At 36.0% G+C, this 20244-nt stretch overlaps 3 protein-coding genes across 8 annotated transcripts in view; 1 reads left to right on the top strand and 2 right to left on the bottom strand.

Annotated features, from left to right (window-relative positions):
* Nucleotides 1-7200, bottom strand: part of LOC110845090 (F-actin-uncapping protein LRRC16A) — a 37183-nt gene extending 29983 nt beyond the window's left edge. For 5 of the 6 annotated variants that reach the window (XM_035846300.1, XM_035846304.1, XM_035846301.1 and 2 more), the window contains exons 1-3: nt 6535-7196; nt 2201-2298; nt 865-909 (exon numbers count right to left, since the gene is read on the bottom strand). In XM_035846300.1, the coding sequence (XP_035702193.1) occupies nt 865-909; nt 2201-2298; nt 6535-6577 (186 nt within the window). In that variant the 5' untranslated portion in view covers nt 6578-7196. Of the gene's footprint in view, nt 1-864; nt 910-2200; nt 2299-6534 lie in introns of all 6 variants that reach the window. The other variant, XM_022091452.2, reaches the window with a different exon arrangement.
* Nucleotides 7201-7287: 87 nt separating this feature from the next.
* LOC110863676 (glomulin) lies at nt 7288-9936 on the top strand. The gene is made up of 3 exons (XM_022113038.2): nt 7288-7467; nt 7546-7625; nt 7689-9936. Exon 3 carries the CDS (start codon nt 7705-7707, stop codon nt 9682-9684), a length of 1980 nt encoding a protein of 659 aa, XP_021968730.1. The 5' UTR covers nt 7288-7467; nt 7546-7625; nt 7689-7704; the 3' UTR covers nt 9685-9936.
* On the bottom strand, nt 9783-18406 carry LOC110843884. The gene is made up of 19 exons (XM_035846307.1): nt 17664-18406; nt 16959-17112; nt 16495-16534; nt 15662-15770; nt 14561-14600; nt 14372-14488; nt 13753-13801; nt 13628-13685; nt 12935-13035; nt 12686-12768; nt 12523-12608; nt 11840-12005; nt 11445-11757; nt 11347-11365; nt 11183-11263; nt 10989-11069; nt 10850-10923; nt 10543-10726; nt 9783-10452 (listed from the first exon to the last, which is right to left on the bottom strand). The coding sequence occupies exons 1-19, from the start codon at nt 17731-17733 to the stop codon at nt 10220-10222; spliced, it is 2058 nt and encodes a 685-aa protein (XP_035702200.1). The 5' UTR covers nt 17734-18406; the 3' UTR covers nt 9783-10219.
* Nucleotides 18407-20244: the final 1838 nt, after the last annotated feature.

The raw sequence follows: 20244 nt of genomic DNA, 5'->3' as shown, positions 1-20244 counted from the left end.
CAAATACAGGAAATGATACTGCCAACTGCCAACAAAAAGCTAACATGACGATTTGGATCAGTAGCAGTACACCGAAAAATCCCTTTGAGCTGATATTAAATGTGAAAAAGAATTTATCTGGCTTTTATTTCTAAGTTTGTTTCCAGGTTCTCACGTTTCTCAAAGTTTATTTGCTTAGCACTTTTGGGTACGACTGTAGTAGGACTTTCGAGAAATTTGCCCCTTAAACCTCGGATTGACATACAATAACCTAATGTTGTTACTGGTGAAATTGTAAAATCGAGGTCGGACATGGGTAAGCTGCATGTAAAAATGACATTTTGCTGAACCATAAGAACGAACCTATTTAGTGTCATTTAGTGTCATTCATTGTTTACCATTCTGGAGCAATCTCCAGCCAGAATGACAAGATGACTGGAGGGGAAGTGGGGATAAGAAAGGGAAAGCTTTTTGTGTAGGAAATGGATGCGGAAATCGCTTGTGGAACGACATATGTACATGAACATGAAACTGGGCTGAATTGAATTGGCGTTTAAGTATACTGCCTTATTTATTGGTACAAGAAAATTCAGAAACTGATGCTTAACGCTAGCAATTGCACAAATTCATAATTTAATTTCTTGTAAATTTGATTCTTGTATATTCTGTTTATGCATAATAGTAAGCAAATCGTACAATAATAGCACAACAAAAGTGAAAATAAGCTTCATAAATTTACAATAAAATGAAACATCGTCGGAATTGACATTTAACCAATTTGTTAGTGATTGAATTACACTTTTTTGCACAACTTTCATTTATACGACTTCAATACACATTGTGAATAGGAACAGCGAATACTGAAAAAAATTATTGGTAACTTACTCGAGGAGGAACTTTGAGGCAGAACAGCCGACATGGACAAAACACCTGAAAACACACAAAAATATATTGTTCACTTGTCAATAGACCATGAACCAAACACAATTCAATGAAAGTTTGTCTGTTTGGGTACTATTTCTATTTCCTGTGTATCTCCTCGACGGCCACTCGAACTCTTACTTTCTCCAATTCATCTAATCGGGGTTGAGAATGCCGATCCAGAAGAGTAAATTGAATTGTTTGCACGGGAATGCATTAGTGGGGACCAAATGGGAACAATTTGGTCTTGCCCAGTAATCAAATGAATTGTACAGTAGCCAATCTATTTGTTCGAAACTGGTGAAAATGCCCGCAACATTTCACAATCCAACTCATCGTATCATGCATTATATAATATTATGTAATGCGTGTTCCATATGTATGCAACAGTACAGCTAAATATATAGCTTTGCAAAGATTTAGTCTATATGTTAGTCTAGGCTGGGTCTCAGAACCAGAGAGCTCATGTCCATATGTATGAATCCCGAACTTTATTCCATATCCGGGTAATCTCGAAGATGGAATTTGTACGGAATTTTATCTACCTTCTATTGATGTATATGCATGTATGTATGTATTGTGAAGTAAGTGAGTTCGACTAGGCACGCAAGCGATAATGTAAACATTTGTGGCAGGTGGATAAACTGAAACGGAATGCAACAAAGGAGAATCTGGACTCGGAGAAGCGAAACAAAAACAAACCAAGCTCCATGAAATTACTGTTTGGCTGCATAGTTTGTATTACGTAGAAACCGTTGATTTATTGCCAGCTTGTCTCGTGCTTTGTTTTTTGGACTGACAGACACGAAGACACGGGAATGCGAGCCTTAGATTGGCAAAGAAGGTTTTATATGCACGTCAGAAATTGCGTGAACAAGTATGCCTTGCGTGGGATTCAACTGAATTTACAAGACGTGTTTTCTACTTATTAGTCCTACAATTTGAAAGGAAGCTCCAGAATTTTTTGCAACAGCAGCAACAGTTTCACTAATATCAAATAGTAGACATTTCATCATCAAAGTTTTCTGTAAGTTAACAAGTTAAGTGTTCCACGAAGCATAAATACATACATAGAATTACAAATTGCATGTGTAGTTTATTAAAAAATCTGTTGAGTTTTTTTCAATATGGCACGTATCCTATCAATCATGCTACGTCAGTCACTCATGAAGATTAATAAGGAGAAAATTAATTTTTAAACCACGTACAGAGTAGTATGCTCTAATATATAAATACCTCAATTATTTGCAAAATTTTACTTTACCAATTTTGTCATAATAACTCAAATGTTTCCACTTACAAGAATCCGGTTTTCGGTTTTGTCACCCTTTGACTCCATCTTTACGGCACATTTCATGAGAATTCGCACGTGCTTGCCCAGCAGAGCCTTAATCCCTTCTGCGATATAAATTTAGCTTAGTTAATTCGTTGGCTGAGGAGTAAAATACATTTATTTCAATCATAATAAACGAAATATCAGTTGACTTGACAGGTTCAGTTTTCAATTTCCATTCCACTCAATGTTAGCATAACATTTGTAGTAAATTTTATAGAGTTTTTTAGCTTTATGATCTTGTCCGTGTGCTTGTCAAACATCTGCAATAAGTTCACTCGTCCAATCGAGGAAAGATTGCACAAATGTAAATGTAGTATGGCCGAAATGAGCAAAATTGGTCAAATGATTGGACAGTTTTCAATTGTTATTATCATTAAATAATTAGTAATTTATTATTTGTGTATTCTACATTCTACATGTATCCATTTTACCATTTTATGCATAGGGAAATTGGCATAATATGATTGACTGATCGTAATAATAAAATGAAATTCGTGCATGTCCAGTAAATAAATGAGGATTTGTTGCATCGGCCATCGGGGTCCAGGGAGAAAGTCTGTGGCGAATGTAGAAAATAGTGTCGCAATTAATTCCCAGGCGGAACAAAGCATGACAATCTAATCTCAGCAAAACAATATTGCACAATAATCTACACCAAGATAGGGGTTGATTGATACTTGATTATCTACTAGTTTAGGATGTTCTCCAACCTCGACTATGCATAATACCAGTACCGCTGAATCTGACCTTGGCTGTGCGCTCCGGGACTCTGAAACTCCCAGTAAAACGTACATACATATATGCAAAACACAACTCAAGGACCAAGTTGAAATACATATATACAGCACCATATAATTATCATAAAGATGGTAACAACTTTGCTACCTGGTAGGGACAATTGTAGTGACCAATGCATAAATTAATGTAGCCAACCCAGTTGATGGAATTTTGAAAAACTAATGATACCACGAGAAAGCCCATTAAATTTCCTTCAAAATATACTAACTAGTTTTCAAAATTTCCTCCTTTTGTAGCTACAAGAGCCCGAAGTCTTTGTGTCCACATCTCACTCGCGGTACGCACTCATTCCAAGGCATATTGGTTTCATTTCTAAGCGATAGATTTTTTCTCAGATTTCAAACTTGTGTGGGGTTTAGCACATGTATCTAGCTTCAGTTTGGGCCACATGTTATATTCCGGAAGGTTAAGGTTCGGCGGCAGTGAATTTTGTTCTTGGTCCGAAATGGAGTCCGAAATTTTGGAATTTTACCCGATTTTTACTATTTTGGCCTTATCTGAAGGTCCTGAGCCATGCTCGAATATCTAGCAGCTATTTTTAATAGAGTGTGGTCCATCTTGTTCTTCCATTCGCTCTATAGCTTCAAAAAATACTTGTTGACAAGAAATTTGACCCCCAGAGGAAGAAAATTCACTTTTTTGCCCAAATCCAATCTACGTCGAATAAAAAAATCACAGAATCTGGATGGTGGGTCCGATTAATATTTTAAAAAATTTAATGAATAATATGGAGTGGTGGGGTGTGGACAAAGTGCTTTTGCTAATTTTATATGGCCTTTATTGTAAAAGTTTACTTACCTTTGAAAAATACTTATTTCCATTTTTCAAGCGCGTACCGCATGTTCAGTGCCCGGCTTTCAAGGGTACTATTTTTACTTGGCGTGAAGTTAGCAAGTGTTTCTTTTTACATCTTAAAGACATAAGTCCAAGGTCGAGTTTAGGGGCCAGGGACGTAGTTTTACTTGGACCGTTCATTTGTAGGGAAATTTTTCTTAGGATCCGGCATGAATTCAGCCGAATGCAGGTATTGCGCGCCTTCGTGATTTTTTGTGACCTTTTTGACCGTTCCCTTTAACTCGGTTTTCGGTTATCAACACCGCCAATGTTAGTGGATCATTTCATGGTACGGCCGACCATCTTGCGATTAGTTCCGATTTTTAATGAGCTATTGAAAAATGCCGGATTTCTATGTTTACCAAAATGTTTCCGAAAAATTGCAACACGTCGCTTTATCCGATCTGTCATTTTAGTACCTCGGGTCACAAAAAATTTTGGAACATGGTCTCTGATAGACAATTGCATGGGCATTTCAATAAAAAATACTACAACTGTCTAACATAGCTCCTACTAATTTTTTGGCGCCCGGAAGCCGTTGGTCATTACAATTGTCCGTACTAGGTATAATGGAAATGACAAAGATTACAAAATCTCACAACTCTTGAAAGCTTGAGCATGGATATATCGTAATGTGGCTTCTTCAGTTGTGCATACGCAATCAAAATATAATGGCGTATGTTATGTAATAGTCAAGAGCAAGACAAACATCAGGACGATAATGGGGAACAATTGCATTGATGTTGGGTGGTCACTCGTCAATTTTAGATGGTCCGACTTTACAACACTGAACTTTTAAGAAAGGAATGATAGCAATGGACGATATTTATTTAAACACTCCCTTTTGCTGGTTTATATGTGCCAATAATTTGACAATAAATTATCTGATGGCACGATGAACGATTTATGAAATCAGCAATTTCGTAATATATATGTGTATTTAAGTAGACGCTGAAGACATTGTAATCCTTAATGAACTCTTACAACATTAATAAGCTTCTTAAATGACGTTCCTAAATATATATATGTAAGGAAATGTTATGAAAATCATAACTTATTTTGGTGAGTTTGACATATTAGGAAGGGCTACTAAATTTTTAACCATATCAACCGCATACGGTCAAAATGTAATGGTATTTATTATCTAGACTGTTTGTGTATGGAATGTGAGTGGAATGACCCGATAGTTTAGCAAACAAAATTTCCAGCAAGATATCCAGATCATAAGAAAGTCCCACATTTCTTGGTTAGTTTACCAAATTACTGGATTAAGTTGATCTAATTTAATACCTGTCATTATACCCTGTAAAATAATTATTTAGAATGCTGAGCATTTGTATAGGTTGTGAAAAATTCTACATGGTGGTATGACCTTAAATGAAATATATAGTATTCCACACGCTAAATACCACGCCGAATATATGTACGCAATATTGGCTTAAACGATACTGATGTATTACAAGTGAAGAGTGAAATTTCTCATGAATGAAAAATAAGCATGAGTGCACTGTTCAGTATTGTTAGTTTAAGTTGCAACAAAGCAGGAGTAGGGAGAGAGAAAGTTAAAGTAGTAAGTCCTACATAATTATAACTGCCGTCATAGGTAGACAAAAAATCCAAATATTAGATTGGAATATTATGCAGCTATCTTTAGCTGCACATGCATTACCCATTTACATAAATCAAAAACTTTGAAAAATAAATACATTCGAGAAAGTATGCTGAGTCCGAGTGTAGTCCGTTCATTTAATTCATCATAAGAAACGCCTACAAAATTGGCTTCCGTTTTAATGCACAGACCATAATAAGTTTGCAATTCGATGTGACCACATTTAATAAATCTTATATATCAATTAAGAGTCTGAATTGTCCCAGAACATTTTTCTCTGAACGAATAATCTGTCGGCCGCCGTAATTCACTCGGTCTAAATGGAACAATCCAATCGTACAAAGGACACTCAACAAAGGAGTAAAATGAATTTGAACATATAATAAAGAGGCCGTTATGCAACAAAACTAATGCAAGTACACGCAGCTGTGGAGGAAATTTTGCATATTTAAAATTTGATTGCACTATACATGCACATGATTAAATAAATTTCAAATAATATTGGTAACGTTATTATAGTTGTATTTATTTCATTGTCAATGCGGCCTAATAAACTTGTTAATTCTAATTAACAAGTAGTATAGGTAGTATGCATACAATCGTGCCAAAGAACAATCCCCACCTTGAAGAGAAAGTTGCATTTTAAAAAAGCTCTTGTTTTTATACGCGACCCAGCGTATATGATAACAAGATATTTCCATCATAAAAAGTTGGCGTTGTATTATTAGTACATAATCTTGTTGCGGAAGGAGTAAATCAAACTGCATTGTTGACTGTTGTCCTTCATTTTAAATATAGTCGGTCATTTTCACTTGCTTGCATTTAATTGTACTGGTTCATTAACAGGGTTGCTCTGTATGTCGTGATATGCATGCATACGTTCACACATACAATATCACTCGGTCAAATAAATTAAGTAGACAAATGGAAATTGAAGAGCTTTCCTGTCAACCGTTTAATTAGCGCAGATTATCTATTCTGCTTATGTCAGCAGATCCAAACTGCAGAAATCTGCTTGTATGTTATGTCTATATCTTTTATAAAAAAATTTTCATACCACTTATTTCTTTCGTCATTGTAACAGATCCTCCCGAAGGCATATTTCACTCGATTTTAAATGTTTCTCTAAAATCTAGCTCAAATATAGTGATCCCGGCCGTGATGTTTATAAAAATTAGTGTTAGGAAGGAACCTGCGGACTTTCCTTAACATACACCACCACAATCACTAAACCATAACCAGCAATGTTTTGTTCACATTTTTGCAAACTTTTGCATCATATCAAAACTCCCTCAACAATAAGTTTTAATTATTGAAAATAAACGAAATGAACTAAAAATAAAACACCGGTTGGATACAGCTAGCTTGACGCTGGAATGATTCTGATTCGCACAATACATTCAATTTTGAATCCACTCGGGTTTCACCTCCCAGAGAAAGACATATTTTTCCACATTTTATAAAAGACGAACTTTTTTGACGATGACTATCGAACCAAGTCTCATTCCGGTTTGTAAATAATAATGTGTCATTACAAAAACCAACCAACAGGATGAGTCACTTCTTATTTTACACCCCTCAGAATTGCCCCTGCCCAATATGTAAATTCACTCGCACCAATTTCCCCGTTCTGGTGACCTGTGACCTCTCAGGGGGAAAGGGGGCAGGCCAAGGAGAGTGTCATCTTCGATGTTTACAAATATCGACAGTCTGGCTGGGTGGAATTCCACACAGAACTGAACGGAATGTGAAAACCCTTCCCAACTCACACGAAGAAAGTCAACACAATATTATTTGCTGTGCCTTTTGACGGTGGTGGTGTCGGACAACTGACTGAGGAGCTCGGCTAACGTCGATTGCTTCAGCGAAATATCAGCGCCAACCAACCAAGTCACTTTTTTAAAGCAATGAATGAAAGTCAGTTTGCAATTTTCTTTCAAGATAAAAATGTTTGTGTGGAAAACGGGATTATAATAGTTATATAGAAAAGGTTCGTTTGTTTGTTTAAAATATTGGTCATAATTTGGTACATTTCATAGCATCATATTATTGTCTTGTTTTATTACAGAGGTAGTCAAATTGCAAAAGTTGTAAATTATAATAAACAAGGCCTCATGAGAAGTTTGGATTCGTAATTTATTAATAATTGTAAGTAATAGCGATCTATGAGTGTTTTGATTGCAAAAATACATAAATATGTGGTTTTTATAGTTGGTACAAAATATCCATGATGCTGGCCGTGTCAACATTCCTCTCAGACAAAGTAGAAAGCTACTTGGGGACGAGAAATTATGCCCAGCTTTTGGAAGATGTGTGCAGCCTAGAGAATATCCCTCATATTCGAAACGAAGGCATGGATCTTATCACCAAACTCTGCGAAAACGGTCTGACCTTTGCAGAAGATGAAGACTCGGTAGCAGCTTGCACCCAATGCTTGCATCATGTAGTTCACAATTATAAACCCAAGGAGTCTCTGATTTGCCTTTTGGAACAAGGAGAGCGTTTTGTCAATTCTGATAAATTTACTTGCCTTTTGCCGTCCCTGCAATTTGTGATGATGAACTTGCCAAAGAAAAGAGAAAAGACTTTCTCCTGGGTGCTCTCTACCTTAAAGTCACATGTCAAATATTACCGTCAAGTTCCGGACGAACTGAAGATTTCATTAACTGATAAGACGAATGATGAAACTCTTATTTTTGAGCAGGATTCTAGAATCCGACCAATTTTACAAACTTACCAAGAGTATCTGGATTTTTATACTCCATTCGTGAAAGAATTAGAGGTTAATGCGGCGACGGCAATTTCCTCCCATGACATCAGTATGATTGAAAGTATTCGAAAACAACGGGACTACCTGCGTGACTATCTGGTGGATTTATTAGGCATCCCTTTAATACATTTTGATCTGGATTGGAAAGAACAAACTACGACATGTGATCCAAAGCTTGGCCCCAAAATCAAGACTGATGCTCGAATAATTGCAGAGAAAATAATGAACCTCCTTTTTGTGCTGGACAGATCTCCGCTAGACTTTCTGCAATGGATTGAAAGAAGAATGAATGCTGTGAATCATAACCCAATGCTGTCAAAAAAGAACAAAAAAGTTGAGGGCAATAATGATACTTCGTCGTTAGTGGGAAATGTCAACGAGGATAGCGAGGGTGAGGAAGACGATGAAGAAGAAGTAGTGGTCCACATGAGTTCAATAGTCAGTTACTTGTACTTGATTGTAGATCAACGTCTTCCCGTTCAAAAATTTACGTCTGTATACAGTCCGACTTATATGTTTAACATGATTCTCTACCCTGTGAGTACTGTCTTGAAGCATACTGGCAACATTCTGGCCCTCAAGAAAGCAATCCGGCTTGCGAACTGCTTCATACATTATTGTGATAACTCTCCTCGTCCGGATGGAAACTTTAATTACACTCATCGTTTGGATGCAAACCTGCTCAAAAAGAATGTCCACACCATTTTCATAGAAAGACTTTTTTACCTGGCAATTTATTGTCAGGATGCAACTATACGAAACGAATCTTACACACTTTACAAGCAATATTTATCGACTTTTGAACCCCAAGGAAAACATGATTTGATTCAATATGTCATCAATACAATTCCGAGTGATAGCCTTGTGGGACTCATGATCACAGAGTTGAAGCAGTTTATTCACATTGCAGCCGATGATAAAAATCCAAAGTATGAAAAAGGAATGGTAGAATGCTTCTTAGGGACTTCCGGCGCCCGGTTGATTGCGTCTGTTTGTAAATTAAAGAATGGGGTTACGACTGATCTTTCCCAACACAGTAATCAAATTGTTGCGTCCCTCAACCTTTTGCGGTATCTTCTTCATCGCGACAAACATGACGAGATAATTGGAATTCTAGGGTTATTTCCCAAGATTGAAGAGTCGCTGCTAAATCCCCTACGACAAGGACTGAATTTATCAAGGGCTCACTATGAACTAAAGTTGAAAGAACTAAATGATCCACACTTATTGAAGGAGAGACAGAGCGAAGAAAAGAGAATGTTTGAAAATTTAAAATGTGGTGTCAAGATTGGAAATGAAGAAATGAAACCTGGCGATATTTCAATTAAGGATCAAAAGGCAAGTTTGGTTAATTGTCTAAATACTTTTGACCACATGACTGGACTCCTCGCCTGGGTATATGAAGCACATACTGCATGCACTAGTAATAAAAAATAACCTATGTATAACTCAATCTTAATTATTGTGATTCCAAATTTAATTGAAACTTAATTGTAAATTGGCAAATGGCTGATACGGCATCAAAAATATTCTTATTTAAAATAACAGTATTAAGACACTAATAATTATTGTAATTTTCAATATCATACCGAACCAAAATTGGTTTGTTCTAAATTCCATCCCGGTACTCTTATATGTTTTTTAAATTGTTAGCATTCAGTTGATTTCAATAAATTGTATTAACGGAAACTTATAATTATTGCTTAAATTCATTTCTAATATTAACAACACAACCCACCAATACTTGCATCTTCCAACAAACAAGTATAATAATCCATAGCATAATTAATTGATGATAGCACAGTGAAGACAAAATAAAATTGGATACTACGATAAGCTAATGCTACATGCAACTTTATGGTTTTTGTATATGATTACAAAGGAACGTTGACTGGCAAAACCTTCCGACAACTGATACAAATTGACACCCACCCACTATTTATCAGAACATGTATCTACGTTATATTGGTAACTAGCGTCTGGAGTTTCTAATGGATTGAAGCGTACTAATTAAAGATGGCCGTGCGTAGTAGACGTCGGAGGATCGATAAGTTGGTTCTGATGGTGGAAGGGACATGCCTTTCTTGTCCTTCTTGTAACATATGCAGGCCGCACAACAAAGCACTATCGCGACTTGAAATAGGCAAAATCCTATTATCATTGCCATCATTAGGTTCTTCGGAGTACAGATAACCATCCCATTGTCTAGAAAGTCAAATTCATTTTTAATCATCTCACATTATTTTTTTAACTTGATATTCTTATCGTCTGCGGCATGGGCAATAAAGTCGATACCTTTCTGGTGTATTCTCTCGTCATCTCCCTTGGTGCTCATTGGTAATTGCATCTTGGACTTTGGTCCATTTATTGGACCAGTTACAATGATTTCCTTTTGCAGTTCTATAAACTCAACTTTCTCGGCATTTGGTGCCATTGCTCGTCTTCTTCGTCCATGAGAATTTTCACCGTCACAACGAATCTGTTAAGATCAAAACCACGCCGAATGAGTCTGGTGCCCATACAATACGCATGTATGTAAGGCTAGTAGAAAATGCATAACCATCCTAATATTTTTCTATAAAGAGAAGCATTAGTTTTATACCGGTGGACACTCGCTCCGACAAAACTGGAGATAAACTTGGAATCGTACGACAGCATCGTTCGTGAATTTGAATGCTAAAATAATTCAAACCTTTCTAGTACATTTCTGGTCAATTTTTACTGATTTTATTTAACGTTACCCTCAAATCGCCCCTTCAAAGATTTCGACCCATCTGTAAGTTTCTTGAGATGGGGGAATATCGCTGGGTCTTCCGGACAACCTGTGGAATCATGGATAAGGAGATTTTATTTTTCCATACTTTCCTCAAATCTAACATAATTTTGTATTTCACATTATGAATTTAAAATGAGAAGTGTATGAATGGTAAATTACCCCTCGTATCAAGGAGGATTAATTCCTCTTCGTTTGTTCCACTTCGAGCAATCAAGTCTCTCGCAAAAACACCATACGCACCTTTGTAAAATATAATACAATTTTAGTATTATTTTAAGCTAAAGTCGTTCATGTATTCATACTATTCTTCTAATAAGGCTTACTTGTAGATTCAACCTCTACCTGCAAATCAATAAAAATAAGTCAACATCAACAAAATGTCAAACTGTGATTAAAGACTAACTTTCATTGAATAGAGTACCTTGAAGTAGAGTTCATCTCCCAACGTGACTCCACTCACGTCATTCCCGTTCCTGTCGATAATCCTGAGGGTAACTGCAGGGGACTTGGCAGTGGCATTGATAACCGAGACGGCAATTCCCAGTATGGGCGCAGGAGCTGATCCTGCTTCCACCAGGCGAGATTCGGATTCTTTTTCAAATGCAATTTTTTGTGTCACAGTCCGATTAGTTTCTGGAAATGTACAGACAAGACGAAAGGCAGCATCGCCGCGTTTCTGGATAAGTGGATGCTGTTGAACTATTAAATTCCCTACAAACGATCCATCAGCGTCTCTAAAATCGAAACACATAAAGAATACATAAGCACGTAATCTTTAATTATTTGCATATTGTTACATATTCCTTTCAGAATTACTTGTAGACCCCGCATCCGTTGAGTGGATATTCCAAAGAAGTGAACAATTTACCGTGACCAAAAACCTCACATTCTGGGAGGAGTGCCGATGAATAAAGTTTTCCATAGAATGGGCTGTGAGTTTTGAGTTTGGCAACCATATTATCACCATTGCAGTCCAAGGACACTATTATTAAAGGACATTATTAAATTAGAACTAATAATACCTAATTGTGACAAATAAATTTGAATCCTGGTCTACATTATGAACTATGTACTAAATAACTAAAGACTAACTTTACAATTATTTGATTTCTTAATCCACGTACTAAATACTTGTTTTTTATGAAATTGTTGGACCAAGGACACTGAAGATTTTTGTGTACATAAAAACGAGATTAATTAGACCTCTTTTACGGAATAATACCTATATAATTAATTGCATGTAATGCTTGATGCTGAGCGTGAAATCTATCGTTCTGCACTTGCTAAACGTATTTACCCACTTTCAGCACAACAATTGATGAAGATGGCTTACATCCGTTCACAAATTCTAACCATGTGAGGAGATGATCAAATTCACCAGAAAATTAAAGGTGAAGGCTAACATGAATTTATGTAACTACTTTACACAATACTTTAAATAACATTTTCTATCAAGAAATCTACTTGAATGCTTGTAGGAAAATTTAAAAAAATCTCACTATCGATACAGGCCACCCTCTGTGCATAGATCTTATTCTCATGAGACTTGAGCAGCTTTGGAGAAGTAGTAGACATGTCGGCCCCACTGGAAAAATGTAATAAATTCTGTAAAACATGACGTTATGGATAACATGTATTTTCCGAGCAAATCTGATATCTCACCTCAAAAAGCAAAGGCCTGTCACCATGTCAAAGGTAACTGATCGACATGTGAAAGCCGTATATGTTTCGCAAGCTTTTTGGCACTGGAATAAAATAATCAAGTCAGAATCAACGAGTCATTCATTAATTTCATTCACCCATCCATAAAATGTGACAATGAATTTGTAATCTTTGCATTAAAGAGGAAACTCCTCCCAAAGTTGAATTTCACGCAAACATAGTGATTTACAAAATAAAGAGTTTACGTACTTCTTCAAGGTTTTCTGATTTTGTCGCAAAATCTGACAGAGGAAACTCAAATCGATGCATAACTTCCCACTCGCAATCTCTTTGTTTTGTGGAGATCGGTTCTGTGTATAAAAGTAAATTGTAGACATACATAATACATACATAGTTAAGTACGCAGTAAAGTTGGTGCAATAAAAATAAGATGACATAGAATTTCCAATTATTCAATCTCTGAAATGCCTAATATCGCATAGCATTTAATCAAATGTTGAAATCATATTGAGAGTTGAGGGTTGTTACTCAAGTCAGATCTTAAAAATACCAAATCGTTCATAAAAACTAAAGGACACACTTCTACATACTTGTATAAAGAGCATAATTCGGATAATAAAACCTTTTTGGATTTTTAGGGTTCAGAAATTATTACTTGGCACACAAACACACTTGCATACTTATTTGAGTTACGTGTGTATTACCCATTTTTACATAGACAATAGACAAAGTAGTAATAGTAGTACTTGACAAGTACTACATACTTGTCAAAATATCATTACTTGGACTGTGTTATGGCGTTACGTATTAAGTAAGTCACGTCACACGTGGAAAACGAGCATCAAACAAAAAGCTAGTGTAAGCAATTATCAACCCTTGTTTGATTTCCTTTTGATGGACAATGAGAAAAGGGTCGAGACAGACAGTGGTGGATGGACATACCAATGCAGGCGTTCTCGATGTACTCCACTTCCTTCGTAGACTTGACAAGGGAACCGGGCTGTGATGGATATTTTATATTAATTGGGGCTCAAAGGACTAAACGTTAAATTAAATTCGAATAGTACTTGACTTCGGCGATTCTCCCGACTCAGTCGACATTCCTTTCTGGACTCCCTGTGATTTCAGACAAGAGTTGGCCATTGTGTAAAACAAATCTCTTAACGAAAAAAGAAGCTGTCAACGAGGTAGGGAGTCAATTTGCATTGTTGTGCTTATGACTGCCACCGAATTGACTGCCACTGAATGCGAGTAATGAAAATTGATTTGATAACCCGTTTCTTAGGACATAATAGATACACACTGTTGACACGACACTCTATAACTTTGGGCAAATTTATATAAAAGCATGTTGTATCTGACCTAATTCAGCAGTGGCAGTGGAACATTGGCTGGTCAACGGTACATAAATAAGTACATGCACATATGCACATGGTTATGTATGTACCCGTAAACTATTTGTTCCGACAGTACAAAATAGACTACGGGTCTTCTTTGAATTTTTTGCAGTAAACAATAATATTGAGCAAAGGACTCATTGCAATTAAGCACGTTGCATTGTGGCAGCATGACAAGTTTACAACTAAAAATACTAACCGATTAATCTGTATTCGCTTGAACAATGATTGCATGCACAATTACCTGTTGCATATGTAATAAGTTTCTCGTGAAAAAATCATTCCTTACCAATAATCTGCAGATCGACAAGGAAGCCGCTTATCCGTCAAACAAAGTTCCGAACATCGTTTTCTACTACCCACGCTACGAATAATCACATCGTCATGTCCTGCCAATTCATGTCCCCTGAAACATGTTTAAAGCTGACTATAATTTTGGAATTGCTGATTATATTTTGAGAAACGTGTAAAAAATTACGGAATTCTTTCTGTCACCCAAGCTTTGCTGCAAATGTCACCTGAAAATAAATCAGCACATTTGCATACCCATGTAAATATTGTTTACAATAGTCTGGACAAATTTTTAATCAGAATTATCTATCGTCTATATGTGCATATGTCTGAAAGATTCGAGTACATTTTATGGCAGCTGACATGGGAATAACTAAGGGTAGTTCAATAACCGGGTGTCATTGTATTTTTTGGTTGTGTCTTGAAATAATTATGGCTAATATGCAGTGCGAGTGCGTGCGTGGGGGAGGATTTTCTAACGGCGACTGGGAAATCAAAATTAATCGAAACACAGTTAATCTGGCTTTATATGAGAGTAGTCAATTCATTATTAGTATAATTTCATTGGTTTTTTTCGACGCACTTGTAATTAATTGGATTAAATCTGAAAGAAATGCGTTGCCTGATCCTTGTCCTAAAGTAGTATGATATATTAATATGATGTAATTTTTCTCAAAACTTCCAGCGGATCAATTTGCACGTTTTATGCACGACATTTATGCACACTTACAATAAAAATCAACAATATAATACCCGTGTTGAAACTATTTAAATTTCGAGTTCAATTTGATTTATAGCTTGGTTTAAAATAACAGGGTTGAAAATTGTATGAGGTGAGTCAACGGTAAAAGATAGTTTTGTGATTGTGATGAAATGATACACTATTCGGTGAGAAGTGCATTAATTCTGAATCTTGCTCAAAAAAAAGACGGGAAGTTGCATGCAACGAGGGATGAAGTTTGAATTGGAAGTAAAGAAATTAAAATAAATTGATTGAGTGGAAAATCAGGTTTTAGGGATTATAGCTGCTGCCCTGGTCATTTCATTTGTTAGGGCAGGCAGATGTGTACATAAGGTATGCTTGCAGATGTGCAATTCCTTGCTGTCAGACAGTCTGTCTGTATATTTCTAATTTCTGGCCATTGTATGAATAGTTCAACAAGTCCCATGCAAATTTCTCTAGGCAATTGAAGTATTGCTAAAATATAAATTACAAGGAGAATATTTACTTGGTCGAATGCGAATTGATTTGCAACCGCACCATTGACTGAATGTTGCAAAACCTTACCTTGTAAACAAAGTCTTTCAAAATATGAAGATGGTTTTGAAGCATCTACTTCCACATTATTATCCGTAAACTTGGGATTGGCTAGTCGGAAACAGGCATTTGAAGTGTACTGCATATAAACAGAATTTGCTTTAGTTTATATTGCATCTGATCAAATTATTCACAATGCAAGCGGATCCTGCTTATTAGCCCGAGCCAGGGCTTATGTACCCGTTATGTCTGTCTGTCTGTCCGTCCGTCCGTCTGTCTTCGCGATAACTCTCTTCAAACTCAACCGATCGACTTGAAATTTTTACCACATCTATATCTACCCAAAAGACAAATCAAGTTCGAAGATGAGCCGAATCGGTCAAGTGGTTGGCCGGTGGGGGCCATATGGGTGGTGGGGTTATTATGCATCAAATTTTCAAAATTGTTGTAGAAAGCTGAAATTTGGTAAATATGTAACTAATGGCTTCTAATGAAAAGATATGAAGTGAATTTGCGAAAATTTTTATCTGGAGGGACCCTATGGGGTCACTCAAACTGATTTTTCAAAATCGTCCAATTAAGCTGAAATTTGGTATGGAAGTCGATAGCAGCTTATAATGGGAGTTTATGATGTACAATTTTGAAAATTTTGACCCAGAGGAACCCGGTGGGGTGACCCATACTGATTTTGCAAAATCACTCAATTAAGCTGAATTTTGGCGTAAAGATTGGTAAACAAATTCTAGTTGTACCCACCCTGGCTCGGGCTAAGCAAAGCTGCACTGTAGGTTTTTTTAAGATTGCACTGCTTCTGAAGACATTGTATTCTAAATGAATAATCGGTAGCAAAAAAACATTCTTACATCAATCCAAAATGCTGAACAGCTTGAGGATGATCTGCACCTGTAAATTAAAATGTGTGTATGTGTCATTATAAATACATAAAAATCCAAATACTGTACTTATTAAGCACAGTTGACAGTGTTCTTAAAATATATGAACGACCATCACCATGTTCAATTTTTGCTTTTTTAACTTTAACTTCTCGCTCAATTTTCTGCGTTCTTTGAGCTTTAGAAATTGAAGATGATTTTGATGTAGAAATCGAAAAGAATGTAATTGCATGGATCAACTGCATCCATGAAATTCTATGAAGGTTGTACAAAAACATTATGAAAGTTTATACTCTGTGAACATTTATTGCATTGTAGTGTTTTTGTCAAGTTTTGACTGATTTGGAAACTGTAATATTTCCAACGAAAGTGCTAACGATGTGCAGACAACTTTAGCGTCTATTATGCACCACCCAATACTAGCGTATAATTACCGGTTATAGCAATCTGCTAGGATTACCCCACTTGTGCTGGAGTACAGGGGGATTCTTTCCTCTGGGGGCAATTCAATTCCAGTCACTTTTTCAAAGGTTTCAATCCCAGTTGAACATTCTGTTAATGCCGCTTTCAACGGCACTAATATTTGACCTGAAATTTTAAAAAAAATCATTTTTTTGTGTAGATATCATTTATATAGAGTACATAGCATATTCGTAGAACTATGCATTTAAACATCAGTTGCACTATTTTGTTTTCTGTTGGTAATTTTCTTCATGTTAAAGTAAAGTCAACATTTGTAGTAATATAAATTGAAACAAGATTACAAAAAGTAACTACAATAGGTCAGCTAATATCCAATCAAATGCATAAGGACGGATTCAATTTCCTTTGTAAATCGACCACAAAACCGCACATTTTGGTAAGATCTTCATAACGCGTATATTCCAAATTGCGGTTATTTCAATACGGTGACATATTGATTAAATTAAAACTGAGATGCAACAACTGATTTTGACATGTGTATGATTTCTGTATTTCATGAACTTTATGCTGCATAAAAATGTATGTACATGTTATGCCAACAACGACCTGAATGTTATAGGCCGTTGAGACATGCAGCAATTCCTGAGACATATTTCTTTCGTCTAATTAAATCCACATCAATGCATATTAATGTATAAATAAAAGAAAGTAATTACAATTGGAAGATTGGATGATGAACCAAAAACACAGAAAATCACTCAGTCGCATTTTCACCACCGCAGCCATAATTAGTCGAATTCAACCAGCACGTATACTTAGTTAGCATAAAATCAATCTTGGTAAACACAAACCAATAAACCGAACCACAAGAGTCACCAACTTTAACCACACCAAACAGCCATAAAAGAAGGCATTTCCCACTGTTCCTCAATGAAGTAGCGATAAACACAAAGCTGAGATGAATTAAAAATTAAGTGAGCAATTCTCACTCAATCATACAAGAATTCGTCTCAATTTCTGAAAAACTCCAAGATATGCATATAAATACGCAACACGAGTAGTAAAAACTTCACTTTTCTTACAATCAATCAACCAAAAATTTGCACTTTAAAAATAACAAGATGCATACATGCAAAATAAACTGAGGAGTCTACCCACGCAGTTCAGATTGATTTACTTGATCATGTTTCCACTTGAATGGAAACCAATAAAATCAAAAATCTTTTGGGAGGGTTGACAGGTTCCTTGATCTCTTGAGTGAAAAAGAACGCAGTCGTACAGCTACGTTTTCAAATTTTCAAGATCAATTGCGAGATCAGTGAATAATTTTATTTAGGGAGAAGATTCTTATTTGGAAGATCAATCTTTATATTCCTTCGTTTTCCTTAAGAAGTATCAAAGTCAACAAAGGATGAGATTCAAGTTTATCGTTTCACCCCTGAAGCCTGAAGAGTAACTGATCGATTGAGCCTCAGATCTCTTCATTCAGATTCAATTCAAGTCATTCTACTATTGCGTCCAACCCTATCTGGTTGGCAATAATGGATGCATCTTTAACAATAATGGGAGGGAGGGAGGACGGACGAGTAACTGACTACCGTTTGGCAACTATAATGCTTAATGGGTAACAACGAGCATACAATCGAGACGATTAAACATGAATCAATTGTATCATTTCCACTCCTTTCACCCGATTCTATTGTCCTGCTTAAAACTTCCCAATATTCACATTTCCTGATTTCCTGATTTTTTTATGCGCGAGTGTTCGTACCAGGATCGGGTTAGTTGTGAGTCCAAGGGACGTGGTGACAGAATCATCCCATGCCCAAGGGTAGCGCTTATCTCTTGGAGACATAATATAAATATGTCTGTGAGACAATGTAATGCAGCAAATCACCCAATATCGTGGTCAATTATTCGCACAAATACATGTGTACAAGAAGTTCAGGATATTTTCGCAAACAACATCAAATCATTAATCATCCATTACTATATGTTTTAATGGAGATAACAATGAGTTTAGCCTGTCTGTGACACTTTGGGGTATTTTACATAACTTGGCAATCAGAAAGAAAAAGACGTTGTGCGAGAAGTGACAATAGAATTGACAATAGAATTATTCCTGATATCCAATTAGTTTTACTTTATTTTCAAGTCGTAAATGTCCAATTGTTTAGTTTACATATGAAATTGCCCTTCCGGTCTTCTAAAGGTGTGAAGATCCCCATTAATGAATAAGGCAGCACCATTTTGATACAAGTATGAACAATCGCATTTTTTATTGCTATATGCACATATTTATATTGAGTGAGAATAATAGAGTAGTAAGTAAATGCTGAAGTTGCATTTTGGCTAAAATCTCAAAAAGATGATGACAATTACCATGTACAAGGGCAGCAGAAGCACTGAAGCGGCTCGACTGCATCCATCAATTCATCCTTTGCCATTTTTGCCTTTCTTTTATCGATCATGAACAAGAAGAAGAAAATGGGCTGAAATATTTCCAGGTACTATAAATTCTAAATTTGGCTTGGGTGTGGCAGCATAAGAGTTCTGCACTGCTTGAGACAATAGAGATTCCAAGATGATTCGGTTTGGTGCATTCCAATCCGTTACGGTGAACGATTTAAATTCTTGGAAAATTAGAACTGGAACTGAAATCTTAGACGAATTTAATGCCCAGCAGAGGTAAATAAATGCCACATGTAAACTATGGGGATTATGCATGTGGTATACATATTTATACCTAGTAGGCTAGATAAATAGCTACATATATATTCTTGGAAATTCCCTAGTTATATACGTGGGTATAGGTTATAATCTACGGTATAGTTGGTTACGATTGTTTGCCATCAAGTTGGAATTTTTATAGTCGGTAGCTTTTTGTACATGTATATGTACAAATGTGTGTACTTATTAAGTACACATATTTTCATTATTGTCCAAAACTTTTTTTAGTTGTTAGTTTTTAGTTCACATGCGCCTTGTGAGAAAATGAATTTAAGGTGTTTAGTGACAATATCATTATTCAATGAATTATGAATTTCCAGTCCAAATTAACTAGTTAATTCTGGACACCACGCACATGCTTATGTACGTACATATGTAGATGACGAATGGTCCTATTAGTTTCTTTCGATATGTCATATGTAGCACCGATATGCATGTACATGCATATTTAGTAAATGTACATCCAACCTTAGTTAGAGTTCATACCCTTTTAATTTAATTATCGTCACAGTATTGTAGATACTGTATAGATAACCCAAGTATGTTGCCTACCAAAGCTTCTCATGG

This window comes from Folsomia candida, unplaced genomic scaffold (genome assembly GCF_002217175.1).
Source record: "Folsomia candida strain VU population unplaced genomic scaffold, ASM221717v1 Fcan01_Sc001, whole genome shotgun sequence".
Lineage (NCBI taxonomy): Eukaryota > Metazoa > Arthropoda > Collembola > Entomobryomorpha > Isotomidae > Folsomia > Folsomia candida.
Note: the sequence above shows the minus strand (reverse complement) of the source record. Positions and strands in the feature narration are given on the sequence as shown.

What these genes read in the sequence shown, in the direction of transcription:
- LOC110863676 (XM_022113038.2), top strand. Translation starts at nt 7,705, where the DNA reads ATGATGCTGGCCGTGTCAACATTCCTCTCAGACAAAGTAGAAAGCTAC.
- LOC110843884 (XM_035846307.1), bottom strand. Translation starts at nt 17,733, where the DNA reads ATGGCTGCGGTGGTGAAAATGCGACTGAGTGATTTTCTGTGTTTTTGG. An exon ending in AATCCTCCTTGATACGAGGG is followed by an intron (nt 11,070 to 11,182) that starts GTAATTTACCAT and finishes ATGATTCCACAG; the next exon opens with GTTGTCCGGAAGACCCAGCG. An exon ending in TTTGAAGGGGCGATTTGAGG is followed by an intron (nt 10,924 to 10,988) that starts GTAACGTTAAAT and finishes GAATTATTTTAG; the next exon opens with CATTCAAATTCACGAACGAT.